The 24,335-nt window shown below is 45.8% G+C and overlaps 1 protein-coding gene across 1 annotated transcript; it reads left to right on the top strand.

Moving 5' to 3' along the window:
• Positions 1-19,749: 19,749 nt before the first annotated feature.
• LOC149457341 (E3 ubiquitin/ISG15 ligase TRIM25-like) lies at positions 19,750-22,744 on the top strand. The gene has a single exon (XM_089683868.1). It carries the CDS (start codon positions 19,767-19,769, stop codon positions 21,342-21,344), a length of 1,578 nt encoding a protein of 525 aa, XP_089539994.1. The 5' UTR covers positions 19,750-19,766; the 3' UTR covers positions 21,345-22,744.
• Positions 22,745-24,335: the final 1,591 nt, after the last annotated feature.

The following is a 24,335-nucleotide window of genomic DNA, read 5'->3' as shown; positions in this document are numbered from 1 at the left end:
CTCTAAGTGAAAAAAGGCTCACTGGACATACAGTCCTGGCCACAAATAATGGCACCCCGGCATTTCTGTCAGATAATGCACCACTTCACCCAGAGAATTGTTGCAATTACAAATGTGTGGTCATTCTCATGTTCATTTCTTTGTTTGTATTGGTATGGCACAAAAAGTGGAGAAACAAAAAGAAAAATCTGACACATTCCATGCAAAACCCTTAATAATGGACTGGACAAAATTATTGGCATCCTCAATGTAACATTTGGTATCACACCCCTTGGAAAAAATAACTGAAATCAATGGCCTCCTATAACCATCAATGAGTTTTGTTCCACCTCTCTACTGGAATTTTGGAGCACTCTACTTTCACCAACTGCTCCAGGTCTCTCAGATTGGAAGGGTTCTTTTTCCCAGCTGCTGTTCTGAGATCTCTCCACAGGAGCTCTATGGGATTGAGATCTGGACTCATTGCTGGCCAGTTTAGTCCTCTCCAGTGCTTTGTCTGAAACCATTTCTGGGGGCTTTTTAACATGTGCTTTGGGTCATTGTCCTACTAGAAGACCCATGACCTCTGACGGAGACCCAACTTTCTGACCCTGGACCCTACATTGCACCCCAGAATTCTATGGTAGTCTTCAGATTTCATAATGTCATGCACATGATCAAGACATCCAGTGCCTGAAGCAGCAAAGCAACCCCAAAACACTAGTGACCCCCCCACCATGTGTGACTGGAGGGACTGTATTCTTCTCTTTAAAGGCATCTTTGCTTTTTCTGAAAACAGTAGAATGATGGCCTTTACCAAAAAGCTGTCATTTTGTTTCGTCTGTCCACAGCACATTCTCCCAGAAGGATTTTGGCTTCCTCAGGTAAGTTTGTGCAAACTCCAATCTGGCTTTTTTATGTTTCTGTGTCAGCAGTGGGGTCCTCCTGGACCTCCTACCATAGCGCCCCTGTTCATTCAGATGGCGACATATAGTGCGAGCTGACACAGTTGTACCCTTTAGCCACCATTCCAAAAATCCTCCCTTGCAATCTTTCATAATATTTTCTCTTGTCCACTTCAAGAGAACCAGAGAGCACACAGAGACAGATTGCACGGAACCCAACGTGCTTTTATTAGGGAGGTTTTTGGGGCACAGACAACAGTTCCTTTTAGTCCACAGATCCACACCAGACACAGCAACACAGTACAGTTCTCTGGAAGGCAATATGGAACAACAATGGTATTGTAATCCACAGGGTTAGTCCACACAGGAGGCTCCAGACAGGGAAGGGTTAAGTCCAGGCAGGTTCACAGAGAGCAAGGGGTTAAGTCCAGGCAGGTTCACGGAGAGCAAGGGGTTAAGTCCAGGCAGGTTCACGGAGAGCAAGGAGTTAGGTCCAGGCAGGTTCACGGAGAGCAAGGGGTTAAGTCCAGGCAGGGGATAGATCCAGCCAGGCAGATGCACGGGGACAGCAGAAGATTCCTCCACAGTGCAGGGATTCCAGGCAGCACAGACAGTCCAGGAGATGAGGAGGTGGATGGGCGATGGTCGGATGAGAGAAGCTGACACTCAGCACAGCCTTCCCTCACACACGCAGCCAGGAGAACACACAAGGGATTTCCTTGCTCTCTCTTAAGTAGAGAACTCTGTGCCTTGTTGGTAACCGGATACTTCCTGTCGGGTTACCATGGCAACGGGCCCTGTCTCCCAGGTCTCCAGACCTGCCCAGGGAGCCCAGGAATTTGTGCATGAGGGGGAAGGGAGGAGGGGGCCTGTTTGTGGATTCCTTCAGCAGGAGGCCAGACTGCAAGCCAGGGGGCTGAAGGGCTGCTGGGGCTGCCTGTGTCAGGGACACGGAGGACTAGAAGTCCCAGCATGGACGGGACAGAAGAGTGAGGGGTGGCAGCCAGCAAATCTGGAGGATGGGTAAGGAAGGACCAGCTCCGTGACAACCCCTCCCCCCTCCATTCTACAAGTGCCACCAGGGGAACCTCAACAGGTTCCCGTAGAGGCACTTGTGGACTGCATTTACTGGGGTCTTGCTGATGGGACAGCCCATCTGCATTATGGTGCTGGCTTCCCCGTCAGTATTGGATGGTGAAATTGTAGGGTTGTAAGGCCAGGCTGCATTGTAAGAGGCGGCCATTATGCCCAGTGACACGATTTAGCCAGGTGAGAGGGTTATGGTCCGTGAGGATGGTGAACTCCCGGCCATAGAAATAGGATTGAAGTTTCTTCAACGCCCACACTATGGCCAGGCACTCCTTCTCTATGGTGGCATAGGCCACCTCCCGGTCTAATAGTTTCCTGCTAAGGAAGGCCACAGGGTACTCCTCCCCCTCCTCATTTACCTGGCTGAGGATGGCCCCCAGCCCATAAGTGGAGGCGTCTGTCTGCACAAGGAACCTTCGCTGGTAGTTGGGCGCTGCTAGGACGGGGTCATGGGAAAGGGCCTCCTTCAGACGATCAAATGTGGTCTGGCAGGCCGGGGTCCAGGTTACCATCCGGGGCATGGTCTTCTTGGTGAGATCTGTGAGGGGCTTCGCAATCGTGCTGAAATGAGGAACAAATTTGCGGTAATAGTTAGCAGTGCCCAGAAACACCATAACCTGTTTCTTGGTCTGGGGGGTGGGCCATTCTTTAATGGCTTCTATTTTATCCGGTTCTGGGCGTAGTTTACCCCCTCCCACCCGGTGTCCTAAATATTGCACCTCCGCCATCCCCATCTGGCACTTGTCTGGTCGAATGGTGAGGTTGGCCCCTGCAATTTGGTCCAGGACAAAGCCCACATGCTGGAGGTGGTCTTCCCATGTTTCAATAAAGATGGCAATGTCATCCAGGTAGGTGCAGGCAAAGTCATGACAGCCCCGCAGCAGCTGGTCCACCGTGCGCTGGAAGGTGGCGGGAGCAGTCTTTATGCCAAATGGCATGTTGAGAAACTCGAACAGGCCGAACGGGGTGATGAAGGCAGAGCGCTCCCGACCCTCTGAAGATAAGGGGATTTGCCAGTAGCCCTTGCTCAAGTCCAGAGTAGTGACATAGCGGGCTCCAGCCAGCCGATCCAGCAGGTCATCGATAAAGGGCATCGGGTAGGCGTCACTAACCGTGTGGTCATTGAGGCGTCGGTAGTCAACACAAAAGCAGATGCTACCATCTTTCTTGGGGACAAGAACAACAGGAGAGACTCAGGGGCTCTGAGAGGGCTGAATAATTCCCAGATCCAGCATTTCGTTCAGTTCCAGTCTCAAAGTGTTCTTAACGGCTTCGGGGACACAATATGGGGCTTGTTGGAGGGGCCGGGTTCCCATGGTCTCCACATGGTGAGTGGTGATAGTGGTTTTTCCAGGCCGTGCCAAAAAAGCGGAACTGCGCTGGCCCAGGACAGCATTCATGGCCCTCTGTTGCCCCGGGTTCAGCTGCAGACTCAGGGGCACCTGTTGCACATCAGTTGGATGGCTTGCTGCTTCCAGGAGGTCCGGTACGGCCTCTTCCTCTACCTCAGAGGGTATTGGACAGACGGCCATAACAAGGGGGTGTCGGTCATGGTACTCCTTGATAATATTGACATGTACCGTTTTCTGCCGTCTCCCCCGATCATCTAGTCCAAGAATATAGTTAGTGTCATTCACTTTCCTAATGACATGGAAGGGTCCCTCCTATGTGGTTTTCAATTTGTCCTGGGGATTTGGGACAATCATGAGGACCTGTTGGTTTTCAGTAAACTCCCGGGTGCGTGCCTTGCGGTCATACCATGTCTTTTGCCGGACCTGAGCTGCTTGGAGATGGTTAGCTGCTAGGCCGGCTAGTTGTCCCATATTTTCACTCAGTTCCAAGACATAGGGCACCACAGGGACCCCGGTATCTGGTAGTTGACCCTCTCAGTATTCATTCAGTAGGGTCAGGGGGGCGTGGATTTTCCGCCAATACAGCAGTTCAAAGGTGGAAAATCCGGTAAATTCCTGGGGCATCTCCCAGTAGGCAAAGAGGAGGTGGGGTAAGTATCTTTCCCAGTCTGGCTCTAGGTCTACAAAGGCCCGTAGCATGGCCTTCAGGGTCCCGTTGAAGTGTTCACACAGTCCATTGGTCTGGTGGTGGTAGGGGGTTGTCTGGATGGCCCGCACTCCACAGGTCTGCCAGAGGGATTGAACAAGGCCTGACATGAACTGAGTCCCCTGATCTGACAGGATTTCAGCAGGGAAGCCCACTTGGGTGAAAACGGTAACCATGGCTTCTGCAACTTTGGGAGCTGTGATGCTGGACAGGGTGACTGCTTCGGGATAACGAGTAGCATACTCCAAAATGGTCAGGATGTACCGCTTTCCAGATTTGCTGGGGAGAGCTAAGGGGCCCAGAATGTCAATAGCTACTCTTTGAAATGGCTCCTTAATAATGGGTAGGGGCTGTAGGGGGGCCCCCAGGCCACCTGTTCTTCCATGTTGCTGACAGGTATCGCAGGTACGGCAGTAGCGAGATACCGATTGGGACATCCCAGGCCAATGGAAGGCCTGGGCCGACCTCCTTTCGGTCCGTAGCTTTCCCTGATGCCCAGCCATGGGAATATCATGAGCAAGGTGTAGCAGTTGGGTCCAGAATTGTTGGGGAACTATCAGCTGTTTAGCCACGGTCTGAGGCCCCCTTTCAGTGTCAGTCTCCACCACTCAGCATACAGCATCCCATTTTCCTGCACTATCCTTTTGCTGGTCCCCGGACCAGTCAGACCTGCTCAGGCCCAGAAGCTTGTCAGAGTAGGGTCGGTGGCTAAGTCCCCTTGAAACTTGTCCCTAGAAATTCTGAAGGACCCTCTGCACACTGGTATATACCCTTTCAAGCAAACTATGCAACAAATAGGGATATTTGGTTCACACATATTGCAATACATGTTTAAGCTGGCCAACTGCGTCAAAGTAATCCCTCTATGGCCAGTCCTACTCTGCCCTGCCTACACAAGTGCTACTGTGGACACAATGCTAGCATAGGGGAAAAGACACAATGGGGAGAGCTACAAGGTTCAGGTCTGGCTACTGACCCAACAATACAACAAACAAAAGATCCCTGTGCTCAAATCCATACAGCTAGTGCATGCATTTATCCATCAGGTGCTAAAGGGGTGTAACCACATTAACTCTAGAAATTCTGAAGGACCCTCTGCACACTGGTATATACCCTTTCAAGCAAACTATGCAACAAATAGGGATATTTGGTTCACACATATTGCAAAACATGTTTAAGCTGGCCAACTGCGTCAAAGTAATCCCTCTATGGCCAGGGTATATACCAGTGTGCAGAGGGTCCTTCAGAATTTCTAGAGTTAATGTGGTTACACCCCTTTAGCACCTGATGGATAAATGCATGCACTAGCTGTATGGATTTGAGCACAGGGATCTTTTGTTTCTTGAAACTTGTCCCGGCCCCATGTCACCCCAGTATTCTCAGTAGTCAGAGTTGAGTCGCTCACCGCGGGCAGCGGAGGTCCGTCCACATGCTAGGGTGACTCCTTCCTCTCAGCGGTTTCCCGGCAGGCCTGACTTTGTGTGACGGCTCCCACAAAGTGGCATTGAAGGTCCCCCACATCATTCCCAAGAAGCACATCTGCAGGCAGTCCTCCCATTACACCCACGTTGCAGCGTTTAGGCCCCAAGCCATAGTCCAGATTGACAGTAGCAAGACGGATGGAGCATTTGGTGCCCCCTGCTAGTTGAATCACTATCCCAGGGCCAGGCTGTACAGCATCAGGGTGCACCACTTGGGGGTCCACAATGGTGAGGAAAGCCTCTGAGTCTCGGAAGCCCACCACCTTTTGTCCATCCACATTGACCTCTTGCAAGTGCTTTCCTTGGAGGCTCTGGGTAGGGGCCCCCACCGGCTGTAGGCCAAAGATTCCTGGTAGGGTGTCCTTGTCTGCGGGAGTGAGATCCCAGTGTGAAGGGGGTGGTGGCAAGTCCTTGGGAGCTTGGTACAGATCCACAGAATTCACTGGCCGGGGCAAGCTAGGCCCGAGAGTCTGTTTTTTGGTGGGGCAGCTGGCCTGGTAGTGACCAATCTGTCCACAGCCAAAGCATTGCCTATCTAAGGTCGGTCTGGGGCCCCATTGTGAGGTGGCTGAACGAGGTGGGAGTAAGGGCCGTAGCACTGGCACTGTTTGTGGGGCCATCCTACGATGGGGAGGCGTGTAGGGCACTGGTGTAGGATGGGGCATCCTGGCCACTTGGGGTGCCTTGGCTGCAGGCTTCTTCCATTGTGGGTTAATGAGGAGAGCCTCATCCGCTAAGGCTGCAGCTTCTTCCAGGGTGGCAGGTTTCCGCTCACGCACCCACTGTCGGAGCAAGGGGGGGGCACTTGAAAAAGGAATTGTTCCTTCAGGATGACCAGGATGATCTGCTCAGGGGAGGTTGCCTTCTCCCCTTCCAGCCACCGGCGGCAAGCTACCGACAACTTGTGCGCAAACATTTTGAAGGAGGCCTCTGGGAGGCGGAGTGTAGTCCAGAACTGGGCCCGATATGACTCCGATGAGACCACGTAGTAGTCCAGTACGGCCCTTTGTATCTCCATCATTCGGTAGGCTTCAGCAGCCCCTCCGTCAAGCAGCCCTACCACATGGCGAGTCCAGTCTGTGGGTGGGACCTCCAGTAGTTCGCACTGGTATTCAAAGTCCTGGAAGAACCCATCCACATCTCCGGTGTGCTCTTGGTAGGGCTTAAAGTCCTTCCTGGATATTCTCTGGGCCTCCCGTGCCACAGGGACAGCCACAGGAGCAGCTGCTTGGTTCTTTACAGGTTCCCAATCTGTTTGTCTCTTTTGAGCCTTTTCAATGGCCACCATCTTTCTATCTATGGTGGCATCCTCCCCTAGAATGGCCATCTCTTCCTTGTACCAGATGACCCAAGGGCACTTGCCACTTGTGCTTTGAAGCTCTGGTCCATCTCCTCTCAGGACTGCTTGGCTCCTGTCTGTGCCCGCATCTTCCCGTTGCTGTTGGCTGGCTTCCTCCAGCATCCGGACCAGCTGATCTTTGGGAAGTCCCTTGTAGTTGAGTTCTGGCCTTTTCTTGTAAGCTGGTTACCATCCAGTGTTGATATTCTGCGGCCACTGCTTCCATTGTATGCAGACTCTCATCTGCCATCTCGAGTGCTCTTGTCCTGCTGCTGCCAACCAGTTGTCAAGAGAACCAGAGAGCACACAGAGACAGATTGCACGGTGTAGCTGGCCAGCTAAGACCAGTCCTCGGTTGCTACTATGGTTCACATATATGTGTATACCAATCCTGCCAATAACCTCAGTACAGTATATATATGCACATGTAAAAGCTAAAAGCAGAATCATTGCTGTAATCTATGTCTTTGAATGTTATATGACATTTATATATTCATTGTGTTAGCAAAAGCAGAAAAGGAAAATATGCCTTTAAGAGTTAGTATAGAGCTGAGCCAATCACAGCCAGCCTCACACTGTACAGAGCCTTAACCAATCCCAGCCAGTTTCACATTTATGCCTGTGAAAAACTCCCTGCTAGATTGTTCTAGAGACACATGCTCACCAGACAGAAGAGGAAACAGACAAAGTTCCAGTCAGAGAAGCTCCATGGAAGTAGAGAAGGACAAATAGGTATTTAATGCACTTATGTGTTCCTCTATTGTTTAGCAGTGCAAGTAGATCTGTATGTAAAAACTGTTGTGTGTGTTTACTTGTAGTTCCACCGAATCTATCGAATGTATTGAAATAATCTAACGAGATAAGCTATCGAATCAAACCACTGTAATACGAATTAAATCATTGTAATATGAAAGAAATAAGTCACTGTAAGATAAACGAAATAAGCCATTGTAAGCAGTTATATGAAGAAGATTGAAGTTATTAAAGAAGTTAACTAAAGTATTTGATGTGCTCTTTAAACCTACTGTATCCATAGAGCAGCATTGGAGGAATTACAGAGTAAAGTCAGCCTAATCAAACAAAGAAACAGCAATTGCATAATTTTTCTAATGCCACAGTGCACAAGGCACCAAAGGGTGCTGCGCCTGCCACACACGGAACCCAACGTGCTTTTATTGGGGAGGTTTTTGGGGCACAGACAACAGTTCCTTTAGTCCACAGATCAATACCAGACACAGCAACACAGTACAGTTCTCTGGAAGGCAATATGGAACAACAGGGGTATTGTAATCCACAGGGTTAGTCCACACAGGAGGTTCCAGACAGGGAAGGGTTAAGTCCAGGCAGGTTCACGGAGAGCAAGTGGTTAAGTCCAGGCAGGTTCACGGAGAGCAAGGGGTTAAGTCCAGGCAGGGAATAGATCCAGCCAGGCAGATGCACGGGGACAGCAGAAGATTCCTCCACAGTGCAGGGATTCTAGGCAGCACAGACAGTCCAGGAGATGAGGGGGATGGTCAGATGAGAGAAGCTGGCACTCAGCACAGCCTTCCCTCACACACACACACACATGCAGCCAGGAGAACACACGAGGGGTTTCCTTGCTCTCTCTTAAGTAGAGAACTCTGTGCCTTGTTGGTAACCGGATACTTCCTGTTGGGTTACCATGGCAATGGGCCCTGTCTCCCAGGTCTCCAGACCTGCCAAGGGAGCCCAGGAATTTGTGCATGAGGGGGAAGGGAGGAGGGGGCCTGTTTGTGGATTCCTTCAGCAGGAGGCCAGACTGCAAGCCAGGGGGGTGAAGGGCTGCTGAGGGCTGCCTGTGTCAGGGACACGGAGGACTAGAAGTCCTAGCATGGACAGGACAGAAGAGTGAGGGGTGGCAGCCAGCAAACCTGGAGGATGGGTAAGGAAGGACCAGCTCCGTGACATCCACATCCAGGGAGATTAGCTATAGTGCCATGGGCTGTAAAATTCTTGACAATGTTGCGCACAGTGGACACAGGAACATTAAGATCTCTGGAGGTGGACCTGTAACCTTGAGATTGTCCATGCTTTTCCACAATTTTTTGTTCTCAACACCTCAGAAAATTCTTTGCGGCTTTTTCTCTTCTCCATGTTCCATGTGGCACACAGAGACACACAATATAAAGGTGGAGGCTGTTTTTCACCATTTTAATTGGTTGCCGATGTGATTTCTATATTGTCAGCTCCTGTTAATGAATACAGGTGAGTTTAATTACAAATTACAGCAGCATTACAAACTTGGAATGCAATTATTTATTACAATTTTGAGAAGGTGCCAATAATTTTGTCCAGTCCATTTTTGGGGTTTTGAATGGAATGTGTCAGATTTACCTTTTTTTCCCGCCATGTTTTTGTGTCATACCAATACAAACCAAAGAAATAAACATGAAAATGCCGAAACAATTGTAATTGCAACAATTTTCTGGGTGAAGTGGTGCATTATCTGACAGAAAGGCAGGGGTTGGCAATATTCTTGGCCATGACTGTATATGACCCCACCCCTAGGAAGAAATCAGTCTAAAACTCCCTCCCCAAATATAAGCACCACATCTCTAAACATGTACTGTACAGGACTGACTGTGCTGATCTCTTCAGGCTTTAAAATGCCAGGACAGTACGAAAAACCCAAATGACCCTGTCATGTTTCACATTACTGTCATATGCCTTTAAGTGTTCTCTGTATGTTGTCTCTGCTCCTCCCTTTCTTTTGGTTTAGTTCTTGCTGTATAGATAGCTCCACCCTTTTCCCCAGAAATGCATTTCAGCTTCAAGCCTCATGTCATGAAGCCGATCACATTATGATCTTTTGACCTATCCGATGGTCATTGTTGTAAGATTCTCTCAGTTTATGGAATAAACTTCACAAGATCTACAAGATATCATCGGGATTGAGTCACTGCCTGTGTTATTCAACTAAGATTGAAATTATCGCTATTTCATCACAACTGTAAACTACAGAGAACTCACTTTCAATGCTTAGATTGGAGAGACAGAACAGTCAAAAGATCAGTGAAATGTCTTCATAGGATCCTTGCACTTTGAATACACAGTGAGATGTTATGTGGACAGCTAACAGAGAGTGCAGCCATCTCTACACAAGCCTGTACATGTCTGCAAGTATATCCCAGCATAACACTCATCAGTGTCAGGACAAATTATTGATGTGAATGTCTTACAACTGCAAGTTTATACACTGCATCTGTATGCATTAGCACATGGCTTGTCTGTGAAATCTTGTAAGAAAGTAAAAGAAAACTTTTCTGAAACCATTACCAAATTAAAAAAGAAAAAGCACCACTTACAAAAAACACCAAAATGTCAGCAGCATATCCCACCCAAAATAAATTTTGGCAACAATAATCCTAAATAAAAAGGTATGCGCTAATAACAAACTTATGCAAAGGTGTATATCATCATCTAAAAAACATTAGTGTTTTAAATAAATAATTATAGTGTCCAAACATAAATTAGTGTCCAAAAAATATATATATATCTTCAGTGACTTGAATCAATTGTGAAAAATCCACCACCAAAGGAGATTAAATGAACTCACCAGAGCTAATGGCTGGTCAGATTATAAACCAGCAACAGCGCTTGTGCTCTGGGAGCGATGACCCCGATGTCCACATAGATATGGTGATGTTTCAGATACTTCCAGATAATAATAATCAGACAAACAACTCTGCAGCCCGAGCTCTTATGATGAACTTCTCCACTCTCTTTCTCATACCTCCATGAGAGCATGCAGTACACTCAGGGACAAAAAAGAGAACATAATGGTGCAATACGTTTTTTTTAATTTATCGCTTTAATAAAAAAGGTATAAGGAAACTCACAAACAAGGTGTCCAACAGACACCGGCTTCAATCGCAAAAAAGGGGGTGAGATACAGTTACCGCTCACCGCGGATCTCTCCCATACAGCACAGAACAGCAAGGCTCTCTAACGTCCACATCAAGTAGGCTACGCCCAACCGATTTCGTCACACCGACGTCATCAAGGGGCGGTACAGATGGGAACGTCAGACAGCTCTTATAAATACCACCCTTCATCTACATAGTTTTAACACCCAGCCAATCACTGCGTTCCTAGTCTCCTTAATCACGCCGGCTAGAACAGGTGTTTCCCAATTTAATTATACATATACACTCTACTACATAAACAAAAAAGCTAAATATATATACCCTGCAGGTTTGAATCAGCGCAATACCGCTCTCCTTCAAAAATACCCACAAAAAAAACCTAAAAATATAAAAACATAAATATATGCAGAAAAGCAATATATACCATCCTGTGCATGGCTCTTCAAACCACAGAAAAACCCTTAAAGGGCCATGCACAGAACTTAAAGCACAACTCTTCTCATACACAAAAAATCTAATCAAATTACAAACATTTATAAAAAATATAAACCAAATTAAAATAAACTATATATAACGATCACTACATGTAATCAATATTTTAAAATATTTATCTTAAAAATTAGTCAAAAAACAATTTAAATCAATATCTATGTTTAAACCTCTTGGTACTAAAGACTCCAATTCATATATCCAAAAAGTCTCCTTTTTTGATATTTCTTTAATCAGATCTGAACCCCTCCAATGACTTTTTACTCTCTCAATTCCATAAAATGTCGCTAAACTCGGATCACTATCATGTCTTAATTTAAAATGTCTTGAAACACTATGTTTGTCAAACCCTCTCTTTATATTGTTCAAATGTTCATTTATCCTAGTCTTCAACTGTCTCCCTGTTCTTCCCACGTGCTGAAATTGACACGGGCATTCCAAAACATAAATCACATGAGAGGAATTACACAAAATAAGTTGTTCGATCTTATATTCTTTCTTAGTTATATTTGAAATAAATTTCTTCCTCTTTATTTTATTCGATCTATTTATCGTTCTACATGCTTTACACCTGTTACAATGAACAAATCCCTTCAAATCGGGAAAAAAATCCACCTCTTTTGGTGGATCTAGAACATTATGCACTAATTTCGTCCTTATAGATCGATTTTTTTTATAAATAAATTTAGTTTTTTCTGGAATGATCTTTTTCAATACCTCATCTTTTAACAAAATCGGCCAATATTTCTTGAAAATACCCTCAATCTCTTTAGATTGATTATTAAAGTTGGTAATAAAAGCCATATCAAACTTGTTATTCTTTATCTTTCTATTAGATAGAAAAGTACTTCTATCCTTTTTATCAATCATTTCCCTTTCTGTTGACAAAAAAGGTTTTTTATATTCTTTCTCAATAAATCGATCGATCAATACATCAGTTTGATCAACAAAATCTTTCCTTAAACTGCAATTCCTTTTAATTCTCGTAAACTGACTTCTTGGGGTATTATATAGCCATTTAGGATGATGTCCACTTGAAACCGGGATATAGCTGTTTTTATCAATATCTTTAAAAAAAGTTTTAGTATTAATCTGTCCATCATATTTATATAAGATCAAATCCAAAAAATTAATCTTTTCAAAATCTTTAGTAACAGTAAACTTCAACCCATAACGGTTTTCATTAATATAGCTTGAAAATCCTTCAAGATCTATTTCAGAACCCCTCCAAATTACTATAATATTGTCTATGTAGCGCCTATACAGCGCCACCTGTGGCCATTTTTCAAATATACATTCTTCTTCCCATTTATCCATAACGATATTAGCTACACTGGGAGCATACTTAGCACCCATAGCAACGCCCCTACATTGCTGAAAAAAAGTATTATTATACCAGAAGAAGTTATTCGACATCACAAATTCTAATATTGTAATAAATAATTGCATTCCAAGTTTGTAATGCTGCTGTAATTTATTAAAGAGATAAATGAAAAAAACGTATTGCACCATTATGTTCTCTTTTTTGTCCCTGAGTGTACTGCATGCTCTCATGGAGGTATGAGAAAGAGTGGAGAAGTTCATCATAAGAGCTCGGGCTGCAAAGTTGTTTGTCTGTGATTATTATTATCTGGAAGTATCTGAAACATCACCATATCTATTTGGACATCGGGGTCATCGCTGACCAGCCATTAGCTCTGGTGAGTTCATTTAATCTCCTTTGGTGGTGGATTTTTCACAATTGATTCAAGTCACTGAAGATATATATATATATATTTTTTGGACACTAATTTATGTTTGGACACTATAATTATTTATTTAAAACACTAATGTTTTTTAGATGATGATATACACCTTTGTATAAGTTTGTTATTAGCGCATACCTTTTTATTTAGGATTTCTGAAACCATTGCCTGGGAAACCAGAGCTCACCCACAGAAAAATTGATACATTTCTCTGTAGACTTTCAATCAACCCCTCTCCTTGCTAACATGATGTTTCAGGAAAGTGATATACAGCCTGGGGAAACTAATACACAACCACAATCAGAGCTTCATCCAGAGCAGGACTTAGATAAAAGAGAAAACACTTAACAAAACCAACCTGGAAGATGCAAGAAAATCTTAATGCTGACAAGGAAGAATTGCTGTCTAATATTAATGACTTGTGGTCTAATACTGTTAAATGCATGTCTGCTCTCCCCCAACAATCTCATGAGCCAATACAACTAGAGGCCGCTATCCAGCAATTGAATGTGGCTTATGAGAATCAAAGACTGTGTGTTGAATATATCGCTCTCTTAAAGTGGTACAACACTCAAGAGTCATTGGAAGAATTAAGGAATTTTGAGGAGCTCAATCTTGAAAGAGACAATTTAGTGGTGCGAACAAAGACAAAAGCAGAAGTGAGAATAACACAGCTCTATGAATCCAGGTCTTATCACTCTGTGTCTACTAGAGGCTCCTCAAGATCTTCCAAATCCCTACAATCAAGGTCTTCTACGCTCAGTCCACAACTAATAAAAGCCCGTGCTGATGCTATAGCTTCTATAATTCAGGCAGCTTTCGCCCAAAAGAAAGCAGAAATTCATGCTCAGGCCACACATAGGAAAGCAGAAATGGAGGCTCGGGCTGCATATAAGAAAGCAGAAATGGAGGCTTAGGCCGCATATAAGAAAGCAGAAATGGAGGATCAGGCCACAAATCAGAAAGCAGAAATGGAGGCTCGGGCTGCATATAAGAAAGCAGAAATGGAGGCTCAGGCCTCATATAAGAAAGCAGAAATGGAGGCTCAGGCCACACATAAGAAAGCAGAAATGGAGGCTCAGGCCACAGAAATGGAGGTTCAGGCCACACCTAAGAAAGCAGAAATAGAGGCTCAGGCCACATATAAGAAAGCAGAAATGGAGGCTTAGGCCGCATATAATAAAGCAGAAATGGAGGCTCAGGACGCAGAAATGGAGATTCAGGCCACACATAAGAAAGCAGAAATAGAGGCTCAGGCCACACATAAGAAAGCAGAAATAAAGGCTCAGGCCGCACATCTGAAAGCAGAGAAAGAAGCTGAAGCGACATGCCAAAAGTCATAAATTGAAGTTTTGGAAAAACAATTCTGGAGAGCACTATGCGAGATCCTAGGAATCAAACTGTCCTTGTCATCGGCATATCATCCACAGACCAACGGGCAGACGGAACACACAAACCAGACTCTGGAGCAGTATCTCAGGTGCTACACCTCCTTCTTCAGGATGATTGGCTGACTCTTCTGCCATTAGCTGAATTTGTGTACAACAACGCAAATCACTCTGCTACCCCACAGTCTCCATTCTTAGCCAATTATGGGTTCCATCCCACATTCCTACCCGACAAGATTCCAGAAAGTTCGGTGCCGGCTACACAGGATATGCTGAAGTTTTTTTTCATCAAATAACAAAGTTGTACAAGAAGTAATCACAAGGGCTCAGGAAGATAATAAAAGGGCCTTTGACAAGAGGAGGAGAGGCGAACTCATTCTGCACCCTGGGGACCAGGTCTGGCTAGCCACGACAAATCTGAAGATGTCTTGCCCATCAAGAAAACTGGGACCAAAATTCATGGGTCCATTCAGGGTAAAACGAAAGTTTAACGAGGTGGCGTACGAGCTCACACTTCCCGAATCCTTTAAGATACACCCAGTCTTCCACGTATCTTTGTTAAAACCCGCAACACCGGATCCTTTTCTGGACCGGAGGTCCAGACCCCCGGAGGCCATAAATATTGATGAGGAGGAAGAATTTGAGGTTGAAACGATCCTGGACTGTAGGAAGAGGAGAGACCAGACTCAATTCCTCATTAAGTGGAAAGGTTACAGCCCGGAGGAAAATTCATGAGAACCAGCCCAAAATATCCATGCCTCTAGATTAATTCGGGAGTTTTTCAGTAATCACCCACACAGGAGAGAGCAATTGGGCAGCCGGCGGCTGCCCGTAGGGGGGAGCAATGTCAGGGATCCAGGGCTCTGCGGCGATACGCCGGGCGGTGCACACACAGAACACCGACGCGCACTAGCTGGCAAATGGCAGGACCTGGGCGATCGTGGCAACAGCGACGGCTGCGCATGTGCACTCGTGATCGCGGACACGCGCCTGGCACCAATGACAGCGCAGGGCGTGCTATTTAAACGAGCCAGGAGGTATGTACATTGCCGTTTGGTCTGATTAATCTGTTCCTGTGTTCTGTTAGTGAAGCTTCCCTGTTGCCAATCTCTGCTTGATCCTGACCCTGCTGATTGTCTCCTGCTTGATCCCTGGCATGACCTGACCACTCTCCTGCCTGCCCCTTACGTTTGATCTCCCGTTGCTGAACTCGGCTTGACCTGACCATTCTCTGTCTGCTCCCTTGGTACCTCGCTGCCCGCACATTGCCGACCTGGTCCGCCTGACTACGCCATACCTTGCGCTGTCCATCCATCTATCCCGCACGGATCAGTCCCTGCTGCCAGGCCTGCCAGCCTCTTCACATCAAGCCCTATTCCCCGCACACCTCTGAGGGTACCCTCTACCATAGCCGGACGTATTCAAGGGTCGCAACCTCGTCTCAGTCTGCTCCAAGTCCATCCCCACCATCAGGGGCCCTGGTGAACAAGCAGATTGGGACTTAGACCCCTTGCCCTGAGGAACCCTGCGCTGTGGACAGTTAGAGATACCGCCAGGTGGTGGCTGACAATGCCTAAGGGAACTGAAGACAACTTCCTGAACTATTCACAACATCTCCTTCTTGAAGCTGTTGGGGATGCAACAGCATGTACTATATACAGTATTGTGTGTTAATATCACTTGACCAGTAGATGGCACTGTACACTAAGGTTACCAGTTGTGCATATCTGTAAAACTTGTTGGTTCTTTTTCTCTCTCTCTCTTTTTTATAACCAAGATGTCTGCTGTTACAGTTTGCTGAAACGTTTTGTATGCTTGCAACTTAAGCCACACAAGTAAACCAAGTTCTGCCTCATCATAAGCTACTAGTGTCTTCTCTAACACATAGCCAACAGGTTATGGGCCCAGCTCCAGACACTGGAAAAAGGAGAACTACAAGCAAGTAAGTGCTGCATTTACAATCCTACCAAATCCTGTGTGAGGAAACAAGAGCTGTATCCAATTCACTGAAAGATGGCAAGTGCTTCAGATATGAAGTTCACAATAGCAAAGCTCAACAATACCAACTACCAGCTATGGAAGTTTAAGCTTGAAATGCTGTTATCCAAAGATGACTTGTGGCCGGTACTAGATACACACAGACCCAATGACAACCCGGAAGAATGGGACAGAAAAAACAGGCAAGCAAAAGCAGTCATAAGCCTGTTAGTGGAGGACGATCAACTCATTCATATAAGGAAAGAAAGCACAGCTAAAGGTATGTGGACTGCATTACAAACACTGCATGAACATGCAAACCTAAACAGTAAACTATATCTGCTGCGCAAACTGTATAAGATGAGGCTGGTAAAAGGGCAGGAAATGGGTGAACATGCAAATGCTATGCTAGAAATTGTGGACCAGCTGGGTGCAATAGGTGAAGAAATGAAAGACAATCATGTAGTAGCACTACTGCTATGCAGCCTTCCAGAATCATACAGTGCTCTTATAAATGCTCTAGAAACTAGACCGGAAACTGAACTGACGCTAGAATATGTTAAGGGAAAATTAGTTGATGAATACAGCAGAAGAAAAGAAAATTTGCATAGTGAAGAGAACGAGAGACCAGAGGCAGCTCTGAAGGTGCATGAAGGCATGGAATGAAAAAGTGAACAAAATACTCAGAAAAGAAGGGTTCTCAAAAAGTAAAGCAGATCCATGTCTGTATTCAAAGAATCAAGAGAACAAATGGACATACATCCTAATATACGTCAAAGACATCTTGTCGTGTTTTGAACAAGAAGGGGACTATGACCAAATAGTTCACAAACTGAAACAAAATTTTGAAATTAAAGAGTTGGGGAACATTACTCACTACCTAGGAATTCAAATAGAGCGGGAAGAGGATGGAAGCTATCTTCTTAACCAAAGTCAGAAAATTACAGAAATTTTAGAACAGTTTCACATGCAAGATGCAAAGGAAGCGAAAACACCAATGGAACCAGATTATCTAAAAAACAGTGGAACAGAAAACTTGTTACCTAACAATGATTATTACCGCAGGGCAATCGGAAAATTGCTATACATCGTCACAGGGACAAGACCAGACATCACCGTAGCAGTGGGAATACTTTGCAGGAAAGTCGCAACACCGTGTCAACGCGACTGGAATGCAGTAAAGAGGGTAATGCAGTACCTAAAGGGAACAAATCGGATGAAGCTGCGACTTCCAGCATCGTTAAACCCAAAACTGATTGGATATGTGGACGCCGATTGGGCTGGAGACACCACTGACCGCAAATCTACAAGTGGTTACATCTTCCAATGATACACAGAGTAATAAAGTGAGTGCTAATTCAGTCCAGCAGCTGTACACTTCAAGGTAACCACAAAAAAACCTCAATGTAACATATCATAAATATAGTGCAGCGCTTAATTTAGTCCTTCATAGTTCATGGTTATTGGATGTTCCTTAAAGGAAAAATAGAAGCAGTGCCCACCCACCAGAGCCACACTTGGTATAGTGCGGTAAGTATAAATTATCCCATGGTGTCACTGGAAATGGACATCCGGATCAGCATGCAGAATGATGTCCCTCTCTGGATCACATAGGTTCAGGTGTATAAGGATTTAGGCTCCGTCACAGAGTTCCCCTTAAGGGATATGTGGGTGTTGCTCTAACTGTAGTGGGAACCTCCCTTTCTCGGTGGACACGGAGCTGTGTAATATCTGTGTAATATCTAGAAGGAATACTCCCCATGTGGGGTTAAAACAAGAGAGTGCTCATAGTGTAGTAAGGCTTGTAAAACCGAGCATTTATTGAAAAAAATATAGGATGCATCCAGCGTGTAACATCAAACAGCGGGTAACAGTAGTGAACACTAACCGTCCCTGAAAAGAAATGGCCGCCGGAGCTCCACGATGCTCCGACGGCGTGACGTCAACAGCGCAAGCAGGCTCCTCCAAGTTCTGCCTCATCACAAGCTACCAGTGTCTTCTCTAACACATAACCAACATTTACTATGTAATCAGACGTGTCCAATGACACAGCAGATCACCGGTAAATGCAGTTGCAGCATGAGGAAAGTACTGCCGATAACTGGCAATTGTCAGAGGAGAGATCGGCACCGATCATCAGGGCAATGATGATCAGTGCCCTGATGATCGATGCCAAGCAGTGCCACCCACAAATTCCCAGTAGTGCCATCCACCTGTGCTGATCAGTGCCTAGTAGTGCCTCCCACCTGTGCCCAGAGGTGCCACCCTCCAGTGCCCAGCAGTGCCCCCATCAGTGCTGCCCAATATTGCCACCCATCAGTGCCCAGCAGTGCCGCCAGTCAGTGCAGTCAGTGCCACCTATCAGTGCCCATCATTCTTGCATATCAGTACAGCATAATCAGTGCCGCCTATCACTGCCCATCAGTGCCACCTATTGGTGCTGCATATCAGTGACACCTCATCAGTACCACCTATCAGAGCCCATCAGTGCTGCCTATCACTGCCCATCAGTGCTGGCTATCAGTGCAGCCTCATCAACACACAACAGCGAAGGATAAAAATGACCGGTTTGCAAAATTTTTTACTTGAAACAAAGAAAAACTTATTTTTTTCAAATTTTTTGCTCCTTTTTTGTTTATAGTGCAAAAAATGAAACACCCAGCAGTGATTAAATACCACCAAAAGAAAGCTCTATTTGTGTGAAAAACATTATAAAAAGTTCATATACAGTGTTGCATGACTGCGTAATTGTCATTCAAACTGCGACAGCGCTGACAGCTGAAAATTGGCCTAGGCAGGAAGGGGGTAGAAGTGCCCGGTAGGCAGGAAGGGGGTAGAGGTGTCTGGTAGGCGAGGGGTTAAACCCGAACACATATGAAGGACACAGGTTCTGGGGCTAATTGAATGCAGATAAGGCATCAAGAGAGTGGAATTCCCACCTTCATCAGCCCCAGAACCTGTGTAACTAATATGTGTTTGGGGTGTAAAGGGGTGAGGTGGCCCCCCTAGGCTGCATTCACACTTGAGGGTTTTGTAGCTTGAAGATCAAAGATCCAAGAAAGCTCAAACTTAAAAAATGAATTGTTCTCTATGGGGCTTCTTCACACCTGATCACTGGAACAGGCGCCATAGAGAACAATTGATTGTGTAAGTTTGGATTTTGTATCATCGATCTTCAAGCTACAAAACCCTCCAGTGTGAATGCAGCCTTAGAGTTGTACAACTACCAGTGAGGACGTATCGGCTTGTCTGCTGGTCAGGCACATTGTTCTGCAGGAGATTCTTTCAATATTGGTGTCCCTCCATATAATGAATCCTATGAACAAAGTACAAGTCACAGCCCAGCCTCGCCCTGTGTAGGAGGAAGTGACACCTCCCAGCTGCATTCTTCCTCGGTGTCAGAGACTTTCATTTCTCCTGCTGTCAGCGATGGCATCTGCTAATCTGAGAGCCGAGCTGGAATGTTCCGTCTGTCTGAACATTTATACAGATCCTGTAATGCTGAGATGTGGACATAACTTCTGCCGGGTCTGTATTGATCGTGTTCTGGATACACAGGAGGGGTCTGGAGGATATTCCTGTCCTGAATGCAGACTGAAGTTTCCGGATCGTCCTGCACTGCACAGGAACATAACACTGCGTAACATAGTGGAGAATTTCCAGTCTGCTCAGCCTGATCAGGAGGAGTCCGGGGTCTTCTGTACTCACTGTGTGGACTATCCTGTACCTGCTGTTAGATCCTGTCTGCTCTGTGAGATTTCTCTGTGTGATAAACACCTAAGAGTCCACAAAAAGTCCCCAGAACACATCTTATGTGACCCCACCTTGTCCATGGAGAGCAGGAAATGCTCCGTCCATAAGAAGATCCTGGAGTATTACTGCACTGAGGATGAGACCTGTATCTGTGTGTCTTGTTGTATGATTGGAGGACATAAAGGACATGAGATGGAGTCCCTGGATGAGGCTTCTGAGAAGAAGAAGGAGACACTGCGGAATGTTCTGCAGAAACTTCTGACAAAGAGAGAGGAGATGGAGGAAAGAGTCCAGAGTCTGCAGGAACACAGGAGGAAAGTAGAAGAAGAAGCAGCTGGTGACACCGAGAGAGTCACTGCCCTGTTTATAGATCTCAGGAGACGTCTGGAAGACCTGGAGAAGAGAGTCCTGAGGGAAATCTCCGGGAGGGCAGAGCGGGTCTCCATCTCCATCCGGGATCTGGAAATAAAGAAGGAGGAGCTGTCCAGGAAGATGCGTGACATTGAGGAGCTGTGTAACATGACGGATCCACTGACTGTCCTACAGGAATCAGACACAGGTGACTTGTGTGATACTGAGGATGGAGATAATGAGGACAGAGAGAGACATGAGGAACTCCTCCATGATGGAGGGGGGCTGGATGTGGCTGGGATATCACACACATTACACACATTATCTGATATAATAACAGAGGGAAATGTATCCTTCTATATACAGGGAGCTGAGGACATATTACTGGATGGAAACACAGCTCATAATAAGCTGCATATATCAGATGACAGGAAAACTGTATCCAGGTCAGATAGAAGGCAGAACCATCCAGAAACACCAGAGAGATTTAAAGATTATGTTCAGGTGTTGAGCAGTCGGAGTTTCTCCTCAGGGGGACATTACTGGGAAGTGGATGTTGGGGGGTCAGATTGGTGGACAGTCGGGATGTGTTACCCCAGTATAGACAGGAGAGGAGGGCAGACAGGGATTGGAAGGAATAACAAGTCCTGGGGTTTAGTCAAGAATGGTAACCAGTGTGGGGTGAGACATGATAATAAAGAGATCTTTTTATCTTCCACTATCTCCAGTACCAGAGTCAGGATAGATCTGGATTATGAGGCCGGGCGGATCTCCTTTTATGATCTGTGTTACCCGATCCGACACCTCCACACCTTCACCACCACCTTCACTGAGCCCCTCCATGCCGGGATATGGGTAGGGAGAGGTTGTATAAAGATCTGTGGGGGGAATCGGGAAAAGTGAGAACTTCGAACAGATACTGGTGACATCATCAGTGGAGGGAGGAAGGGATTGGTTGAATAATTGGATAATAGTCTTCCAATGCTTTCTATGATATATATATATTTCTATTTCTCCTCTCCCTCATAGAGCACTGTGAAATGGTTGGAATAACTGTCCAGTTATAGCGAGGGATTCTTGGTCAACGAGGGTAATAATATCTATCTATCTATCTATCTATCTATCTATCTATCTATCTATCTATCTATCTATCTATCTATCTATTATCTATCTATCTATCTATCTATCTATCTATCTATCTATCTATCTCCTCCCTAATGGGACACAAATGGCAACAAAATAAAAATGACAGGAGTAATAATCCTCCCTTACTCTTTCCAAACTAGTAAAAAGTTATGTCTTTGTTTCTACTTTATGCTTCCAAACAGGAAATAACCAGGTTATATCAGCAATTTTCCTTCCCTTGCCACTCCCCCTATGTTCTGCCCCTCCTCCTCATGGTGGCACTATGTGCATCCATGATCACACACTGAGGGTGGAGATGATCCATCAGTACAGAGGATGCAGTGCCGTCATTGTGATGAGATAGGATGGGGTCACCCCTACATCTAGGAGAGGTCACATGACACCATGTGGGGGGAGGGGACTGGGAAGGACAGAAGTGAGGTCTGGTAGATGGTGGTGGGTGATGAGCTCCGTCTGTACTGGGGGGACTCATGGAGATCAGCTCCATCACACAACAAGAGGAGGAGGGGAGAGGGTCAGCGGCCTTTTCTGCAGAGAGGGTAAAGGTGACCATATAGCAGGTTGGGGGGCAGAGGAAGAGGACCGGCATAACCCGGTGTGTGTCTGTACAGAGCACCATAGAGCTCCCACCTTCCCCAGGATGTACAGGACATAAAAAGGAGACACATACTGCTAATATATCATCACACACTAACCTGTCTGCATCCTACAGAGTTCTATTCTAGGAATCTGCATGGAGGAAGTATGGTGGCAGCCATTGCTAACTACTTCTAAAGAATACTAGTTCCCTGGCTGTCATTCTGATCCAACGCCTTCTGTACTTTCTATGTCAGACCACCTGGAAGAAGTATTCAGACTCGGAGTTCCGACTTAACTCTGATTTCCTGATCTGCATGATTGTTCCAGGTCAGTGTCCCCGAATACTGAGTCCACAGACAGCCAGGAGAAGAGCATTTTCAGAAGACATCCAGCAATGGCCCCTCCATATTCCCCTCAGTACAGGTGTCATTTATGTCACAGCCGGGGACATTCTTCTCGCATCGTTTGTTTTCATTTTCCCCGAATACAAAATGCTGAATGATAATCTACAATGTCTTTTGTTGGTTTTATTCATTTTCTGGAAGATTTACAAATGAATAAATTGATCTTTTCTGTCACTTTTCTTATTACTTATTGTATGAAATATTCATTTTATAAATAAGCATTTAATCCCGGCTCCTCCATGACACCGTGTTACAGAGAATTCTGGGCTTTCCGATAAGACAGCCCAGCACTAGTTGTTTGTGGATTGTTCCTCCATACAGAGACAAGGGGAGGGGGGTGAATATGAGATCGGGAGCGCGGTGCGTCCTTTCTCTGATTTATCCAGCGGCAGAATGAATAGCAGGAAATCAAATGATTGGCTTCACAGGACAGAGGAGAATGAGCCGGTTGAAGAACTGTCTGAAGAACTGTCTCACCTTCTGGCTGCACTGGGCACATGTTTGTAGGCGGAGTGGGCCAGGTGGGTGGTGGGCACCCCAAGGGGAAGGAAAGACACGGAGATCTGAGATTGCAAGGAACCAACCACACTGTATCAGAGCCTACACAATGCTATGGAACTGGCAGAAACCCTCACAGAGAACTATGTACCACCTGCAGAGAGCGATGCTCGGATGTTGATAGCACCTGGAAAGGGATACGGCTAGCAGACAGTGATGCAGCAAGGCACTGCCAGTGGAAATGTTCCTTCCCCTGGAACCCCTCCCTATGCTAGGCACACTCTCCCTATCCAGCGACTCCTGTCCATGACCTAACCACACGCAAAATGCACACCAACTATAATGAGCCTGTGCTTTTTATAAGTACTGCCCTCATTAAATATGGCCATGGAGGTCATCCAGGACAGCAGAATCCTATTAGACATCTGCTCACCTATTGACACATATGGAGGCCTAAGAGGAAAGGGAGTTTCTCCTGTCCTCAACTCTCTCTGCGTGATGGTTGCTGATAGCGCCACCTTTGTAGGAAGGTCAACACACCTGTCTACACTTTTCCCCCCTTTGACAGATGCTGTCCTCTGCATCGACAACCATACAATAAAACAGTGGAATACAGCAGGCTAAACAGGTAGATAAAAAAACAATAGTGACAAGAAGTCTGTTATACAACATAATCAGAATACTGGGCCAGTAATTGCCCCTCGGTTAGACTGAATAGGGCAATGGCCCTCACTGGGATCTTCAGGCTCATCATCAGAATTGTCATTTACTGGAGTTTGTTCAGGAGCCTCAGGTGCTTGGGGGGTTATCATGGATAGTCAAAACACCCCCACCTGGGCTATCATTTTCTCCCTCAAATTAGTGTGCTGGTCCCTCAGAACTCTCCCAGTCCTCTGCAGAGCAATCTCCCAGGAAATCAGTAGCAGTTTCATCTTCAGGTCTGGTGGGATCCATGGGGGAAGCTTCTAGGGGTGGCAAATATCATTCTACTGAAACTTCCTGAACAGAAGGGAGATCCGTAGGGTTGGAATCCCTCAAATCTCTATAGGTCTTAACAGGATAGTCAATATATATATATATATATATATATATATATATATATATATATATATATATATATGTAGCGAACCACTGCAGCGCTACAAGCCAAATACAGCCTAAATCCAAAATTATTTTAGAACTTCGGCTGTATTTGGCTGGTAGATCTGCACTGGGTCACTATATATATAGATTTTGCCTTGTATGGGATAAGGGTTGTGTGTTAAAG

Source organism: Staurois parvus, unplaced genomic scaffold (genome assembly GCF_062004578.1).
Source record: "Staurois parvus isolate SC_StPar_1 unplaced genomic scaffold, SC_StPar_1.0 ptg000325l, whole genome shotgun sequence".
NCBI lineage: Eukaryota > Metazoa > Chordata > Amphibia > Anura > Ranidae > Staurois > Staurois parvus.
This window is presented reverse-complemented; position numbering and strand designations above follow the sequence as displayed.